The 7,500-nt window shown below is 46.4% G+C and overlaps 1 protein-coding gene across 2 annotated transcripts in view; it reads left to right on the top strand.

Annotated features, from left to right (window-relative positions):
* LOC109884005 (nuclear receptor coactivator 2-like) overlaps positions 1 to 7,500 on the top strand; it is a 42,391-nt gene that overhangs the window by 15,491 nt on the left and 19,400 nt on the right. For both annotated transcript variants that reach the window (XM_031796882.1, XM_031796883.1), the window contains exons 7-8: positions 675 to 752; positions 1,352 to 1,616. In XM_031796882.1, the coding sequence (XP_031652742.1) occupies positions 675 to 752; positions 1,352 to 1,616 (343 nt within the window). The remainder of the gene's footprint in view (positions 1 to 674; positions 753 to 1,351; positions 1,617 to 7,500) is intronic.

The following is a 7,500-nucleotide window of genomic DNA, read 5'->3' as shown; positions in this document are numbered from 1 at the left end:
CTGGGGAATGGTAGAGAACACAGACTAGGGAATGGTACAGAACACAGACTGGGGAATGATAGAGAGCACAGACTGGGGAATGGTACAGAACACAGACTGGGGAATGGTACAGAACACAGACTGGGGAATGGTAGAGAACACAGACTGGGGAATGGTAGAGAACACAGACTGGGGAATGGCACAGACTGGGGAATGGTAGAGAACACAGACTGGGGAATGGTACAGAACACAGACTGGGGAATGATACAGAACACAGACTGTTACAACTGGACACTACTAGGGTTCGTATAACCTCAGATCATATTTTGGCAGGTCATCACTGTGGGTTTGATGTTTTGGATCACTGTGGGTTTGATGTTTTGGATCACTGTGGGTTTGATGTTTTGGCAGGTCATCACTGTGGGTTGGATGTTTTGGCAGGTCATCACTGTGGGTTTGATGTTTTGGATCACTGTGGGTTGGATGTTTTGGCAGGTCATCACTGTGGGTTTGATGTTTGCCTATAATGGTTGAATAGCAAGTTGGTCTTGGTGCACTGGCTCCCTGTTGGTTAATCAGTAGAATGACAGGGAAGTATACAAATGAATGTATCATCATTGTTTAGCTGGCTAGTAGGCTAGCTTCTCCTTTCAAAGTGTTTATCGTTAACATACCTGTTAACCTGTTCTCCTCAGAACCGCCAGCCAATGATGATCCAGATGAGTGGAGTGTCCAATATGAACCAAACTTTACAGTCCAACAACCCCAACCAGGTAACTGAGATTATATATCAATATGAACCTCTATAGTCCAACAACCCAACCAGGTAACTGAGATTATATATCAATATGAACCTCTACAGTCCAACAACCCAACCAGGTAACTGAGATTATATATCAATATGAACCTCTACAGTCCAACAACCCCAACCAGGTAACTGAGATTATATATCAATATGAACCTCTACAGTCCAACAACCCCAACCAGGTAACTGAGATTATATATCAATATGAACCTCTACAGTCCAACATCCCCAACCAGGTAACTGAGATTATATATCAATATGAACCTCTACAGTCCAACAACCCCAACCAGGTAACTGAGATTATATATCAATATGAACCTCTACAGTCCAACATCCCCAACCAGGTAACTGAGATTATATATCAATATGAACCTCTATAGTCCAACAACCCAACCAGGTAACTGAGATTATATATCAATATGAACCTCTACAGTCCAACAACCCCAACCAGGTAACTTCCTGAGATTCTCACATAGTAATGGAATATGATAGAAATGTTATTTAATTCAGCATAACATTTTTGTAAGAAACATCTAGTTCAATCCCTTTCTCCCCCTCTCCCTCCAGGGGACCATCAATGCTCAGATGTTAGCCCAGCGCCAGCGGGAGCTGCTCAGTAACCACCTCAGACAGCGCCAGCTAGAGCACCAGAGACAACAACAACAACAACAACAACAGAGGAACATGGTGATGAGAGCCCAGGGACTCAACCTACCTCCCAATATGGCCGCCGCCAACATGGCTGCTGCAAGTGGCCAATCAGGAGGGCTGAGTAACCCCCGGATCCCCCAGACCACCAACCCTCAGCAGTTCCCTTTCCCACCCAGCTACGGTACCAGTACTGGCCCAGCCTCTGGCTTCACACCCTCCTCACCCTCCTCACCCCCTCCTCACCCCCTCCTCCTCCTCCTCACCCCTCTACCACCCCCTCCTCCTCCTCCTCACCCCTCTACCACCCCCTCCTCACCCCTCTACCACCCCCTCCTCACCCCTCTACCACCCCCTCCTCACCCCTCCTCACCTCCTCACCCCTCTACCACCCCCTCCTCCCCCTCCTCACCCCCTCCTCCTCCTCCTCACCCCTCTACCACCCCCTCCTCCTCCTCCCTCTACCACCCCCTCCTCACCCCCTCTACCACCCCCCCTCCTCACCCCTCTACCACCCCCTCCTCACCCCTCCTCACCCCCTCCTCCTCCTCCTCACCCCTCCTCCTCCTCACCCCTCTACCAGCCCCTTCTCCTCCTCCTCACCCCTCTACCACCCCCCTCCTCCTCCTCCTCACCCCTCTACCACCCCCTCCTCCCCCTCCTCACCCCCTCCTCCTCCTCCTCACCCCTCTACCAGTCCCTTCAACTTCAACTTGTGCAACATGCTAAGAGATCAAGCAGATTGTGTTCTTCATGTCACCCGTCTCATCATTTTTACATTATGTAGCTTGTCAATAGTTCCCCAGAACAGTTGAGCCAGTCACGTGTTTGTTGTGAAGAGAAAGTGAGAGCTGGTGACTCCACAGAGTTATACAGTATTTCTATTGGTTAGTCTCTCTGTTGTGAAAGTGGGAGCTGGTAACTCCACAGAGTTCTACAGTATTTCTATTGGTTAGTCTCTCTGTTGTGAAAGTGGGAGCTGGTAACTCCACAGAGTTCTACAGTATTTCTATTGGTTAGTCTCTCTGTTGTGCAAGTGGGAGCTGGTGACTCCACAGAGTTCTACACTATTTCTATTGGTTAGTCTCTCTGTTGTGAAAGTGGGAGCTGGTGACTCCACAGAGTTCTACAGTATTTCTATTGGTTAGTCTCTCTGTTGTGAAAGTGGGAGCTGGTAACTCCACAGAGTTCTACAGTATTTCTATTGGTTAGTCTCTCTGTTGTGCAAGTGGGAGCTGGTGACTCCACAGAGTTCTACACTATTTCTATTGGTTAGTCTCTCTGTTGTGAAAGTGGGAGCTGGTGACTCCACAGAGTTCTACAGTATTTCTATTGGTTAGTCTCTCTGTTGTGAAAGTGGAAGCTGGTAACTCCACAGAGTTATACAGTATTTCTATTGGTTAGTCTCTCTGTTGTGAAAGTGGGAGCTGGTAACTCCACAGAGTTCTACACTATTTCTATTGGTTAGTCTCTCTGTTGTGGGAGCTGGTGACTCCACAGAGTTCTACAGTATTTCTATTGGTTAGTCTCTCTGTTGTGAAAGTGGGAGCTGGTAACTCCACAGAGTTCTACAGTATTTCTATTGGTTAGTCTCTCTGTTGTGCAAGTGGGAGCTGGTGACTCCACAGAGTTCTACAGTATTTCTATTGGTTAGTCTCTCTGTTGTGAAAGTGGGAGCTGGTAACTCCACAGAGTTCTACAGTATTTCTATTGGTTAGTCTCTCTGTTGTGAAAGTGGGAGCTGGTAACTCCACAGAGTTCTACAGTATTTCTATTGGTTAGTCTCTCTGTTGTGAAAGTGGGAGCTGGTAACTCCACAGAGTTCTACACTATTTCTATTGGTTAGTCTCTCTGTTGTGGGAGCTGGTAACTCCACAGAGTTCTACACTATTTCTATTGGTTAGTCTCTCTGTTGTGAAAGTGGGAGCTGGTGACTCCACAGAGTTCTACAGTATTTCTATTGGTTAGTCTCTCTGTTGTGAAAGTGGGAGCTGGTAACTCCACAGAGTTCTACACTATTTCTATTGGTTAGTCTCTCTGTTGTGGGAGCTGGTAACTCCACAGAGTTCTACACTATTTCTATTGGTTAGTCTCTCTGTTGTGAAAGTGACACACATGAGGTGTGCAATTCACTACTAAATGTTTGCCATCAGATACAGGGCATCCAGAAAGTATTCAGACCCCTTGACTTTGTCCACATTTAATTACATTACAGCTTTATTCTAAAATTGATTAAAATAGTTTTTTTCCCTCATCAATCTACATACAATACCCCATAATGACAAATCAAAAACACGTTTTCAGGTATTTTTTGCAGATATATTTTTTAAAAAATCTGAAATATCACATTTACATGAGTATTCAGTCTGAATACATTCCCTGTGCCCTGTATGTTAGAACGGTCTAAGATGAGCCATACTCTTCCAGTTGTGTATATGGGTACTTGTTAGTTATCTAAGTATGTGGCTGAATTAATAAGGAGATGGATTGTTAGCTTTCTGCCGTGTTTGAGAAGTCAAAGGGCTCTGGAGTTATCTGTACAGCTGCCATTTGCCACTGTGCTTCCTACCAGCCTCCATGGAAATTCACTATTACTTGTGCTAATTTTGTTAGCATTCTGGTAGTTGGTGCGCAATGGTCTTTTTTGTGTGTGTGTGTTTTTGGCGCCCCCTTGTGTACTAAACCGGTAAAACCGTACTTTCCCCTGTTCTTCCTCTTAGCTCTGTTGTCCTCCTCTCCATTCTTCTTTTCCTTCGTCTCATAACTCGGGTTCATTTGCACAATTTCTCTCGTTCACTTTCGGCTGGTAAATGTCCACACTCACCGAAAATGGCAGAAAGAACTGTATGATGGTCTGGACATCTGGATACCGCCCAAGAAGTGTGTGTGTGTGTGTGTGTGTGTGTGTGTGTGTGTGTGTGTGTGTGTGTGTGTGTGTGTGTGTGTGTGTGTGTGTATTTCTCTTCCGTTATGATATTAAACCCTGCTGTTACGGCAAAATACAATTAGCTTTTAACGACTTTCCTAACGATTCTCCATCTGATTGGTGAAGTGATTTAATGTCCAGCTAAATGTAAAACAAATCAGAATAGAAGCGGTTTATAAATGAACAGAACGGAACGATATAAACCGGTTGGAACCGGTTCAGAACATTATTCTGCTGGTTGGAACTGGTTCAGAACATTATTCTGCTGGTTGGAACTGGTTCAGAACATTATTCTGCTGGTTGGAACTGGTTCAGAACATTATTCTGCTGGTTGGAACTGGTTCAGAACATTATTCTGCTGGTTGGAACTGGTTCAGAACATTATTCTGCTGGTTGGAACCGGTTCAGAACATTATTCTGCTGGTTGGAACCGGTTCAGAACATTATTCTGCTGGTTGGAACCGGTTCAGAACATTATTCTGCTGGTTGGACCCAGTTCAGAACATTATTCTGCTGGTTGGACCCAGTTCAGAACATTATTCTGCTGGTTGAACAGTGGAACAGAATTATAAAAAAATATATATATATGTTCAATGATTGGAAAATTATAAAACCGTGATTTATTTCTTAAATAATCCAACTGGAACCGACGTGAAAAAGGCGTGTTGTACCAGTAAATTGATAACAAATTAAAACAAAAAAATAAAATACTTCTTATAAGATATCGTTCAAATAATCAACTAAAATATAATTAATTTAGACAATAGTCAATAACTGTGTCAGTTTTCCTCCACTGTACAATCATACTCCTCTAGTCCAATGAGGAGAGAGGGGCGGGGCAGTTCTTAAACTTTTTCAGCTCGAGACCCAAATTCAAAATGTACCGTCCTCTCGCGACCCAAATCTTCCTCCAACGACCCAAATTGAAGATTATAGATGTATTCTCAAAACTCGCGACCCACCTCTCCCCCCGACCCAGGGCCCACGTTGGGTCCTGACCCGTACTTTAAGCACCCATGATTTAGGCCATAAAAAATACATTCCACTAGAGGGCAGCAGACACACATACAACTATACTCTATATTTTACTAGGCAAGTCAGTTAAGAACAAATTCTTATTTTCAATGATGGCCTAGGAACAGTGGGTTAACTGCCTTGTTCAGGGGGTAGAATGACAGATTTTGTACCTTGTCAGGGGATTTGAACTTGCAACCTTTTGGTTACTAGTCCAACGCTCTAACCACTAGGCTACCCTGCCGCCCCATATATAGACATAATGTATGAACTAGATTCCCGTTCCATGGTAGTGCTGCATTCACTGAAACATTGACCCTGTATGTTACAGCGCCCTTTATTGGGTCTTAGGCTGCTTGATGTTACATGTAAATATTAGTCAACAGCAGGGCCAAGGCAATGCCGCCTTCCAGGGCCTGACATAAACGGTTGGCCCCCGCAGGGGAACATGGGAGGGAACAGGTGAGAGGGAGAGGGGGGAGATGGGGGAGAGGGGGAGATGGGAGGGAACAGGTGTGGTGGAGAGGGGAGGGAACAGGTGAGAGGGAGATGGGGGAGAGGGGGAGATGGGAGGGAATAGGTGTGGTGGAGAGGGGAGGGAACAGGTGAGAGGGAGAGGGGAGGGAACAGGTGAGTGGTGGAGAGGGAGAGGGGGGAGAGGGGAACATGGGAGGGATTCCAAAGCAGACGCTCTTATCCAGAGGAATTTACAGGCGCAATTAGTGTGAAGTGCTTTGCTCAAGGGCACATCGACAGATTTTTCACCTAGTCTGCTCGGGGATTTCGAACCAGCGACCTTTCGGTTACTGGCCCGTATGACTGGTGATTAGAGACTTTCCCATTATTTCATATCAATTAGATCAATATTGAATCAGGCATAAATTGTATTGTTATTAACTCCCTTATTCTCCCAGATAATCCCATACGTTGTTGCGCACCAAAATAAAGATTATCTTCTCTCTCTCCCTCGTCCTCTCTTCCCTCTCTCCCTACCCCTCTCCACTCTCTCTCTCTCCTGTCTCCCTCGTCCTCTCTTCCCTCTCTCACTACCCCTCTTCCCTCTCTCTCACCTGTCTCCCTCGTCCTCTCTTCCCTCTCTCCCTACCCCTCTTCCCTCTCTCTCTCCTGTCTCCCTCGTCCTCTCTTCCCTCTCTCACTACCCCTCTTCCCTGTCTCTCTCTCCTATCTCCCTCGTCCTCTCGTACCTCGTACCTCCTACCCCTCTTCCCTCTCTCTCTCTCCTATCTCCCTCGTCCTCTCGTACCTCCTCTCCCTACCCCTCTTCCCTCTCTCTCTCTCTCCTATCTCCCTCGTCCTCTCTTCCCTCTCTCCCTACCCCTCTTCCCTCTCTCTCTCCTATCTCCCTCGTCCTCTCGTACCTCCTCTCCCTACCCCTCTTCCCTCTCTCTCTCCTATCTCCCTCATCCTCTCGTACCTCCTCCTCTCCTATCTCCCTCATCCTCTCGTACCTCCTCTCCCTACCCCTCTCCCCTCTCTCTCTCCTATCTCCCTCATCCTCTCGTACCTCCTCTCCCTACCCCTCTTCCCTCTCTCTCTCCTATCTCCCTCATCCTCTCGTACCTCCTCTCCCTACCCCTCTTCCCTCTCTCTCTCCTATCTCCCTCATCCTCTCGTACCTCCTCTCCCTACCCCTCTTCCCTCTCTCTCTCCTATCTCCCTCATCCTCTCGTACCTCCTCTCCCCTCTCTCTCTCCTATCTCCCTCATCCTCTCGTACCTCCTCTCCCTACCCCTCTTCCCTCTCTCTCTCTCCTATCTCCCTCGTCCTCTCGTACCTCCTACCCCTCTTCCCTCTCTCTCTCCTATCTCCCTCATCCTCTCGTACCTCCTCTCCCTACCCCTCTTCCCTCTCTCTCTCTCCTATCTACACCCTTATCACATGACCTTAATCATAACTGTTTTTGACTTTGTGTTTAAAGCGTAATAGGTCAGCAGATAATAACTGACGTGATTGGTCTGTTTCAGTCATTAGTTGTTTTATGTTTCCTGTGTGTGTTATGGGCATTGTGTTTGTGCCTGTATGTACTCTATAATAATGAATTATACCTGTATTGATAATTGCTAACTTCACCTTTAGATTACTAGTGTAAATGTACACCTTTTATACA

Source organism: Oncorhynchus kisutch, linkage group LG18 (assembly GCF_002021735.2).
Source record: "Oncorhynchus kisutch isolate 150728-3 linkage group LG18, Okis_V2, whole genome shotgun sequence".
Taxonomy (NCBI): Eukaryota; Metazoa; Chordata; class Actinopteri; order Salmoniformes; family Salmonidae; genus Oncorhynchus; species Oncorhynchus kisutch.
The sequence above is the reverse complement of the archived record's forward strand: the minus strand, read 5'-3'. Positions and strand labels throughout refer to the sequence as shown.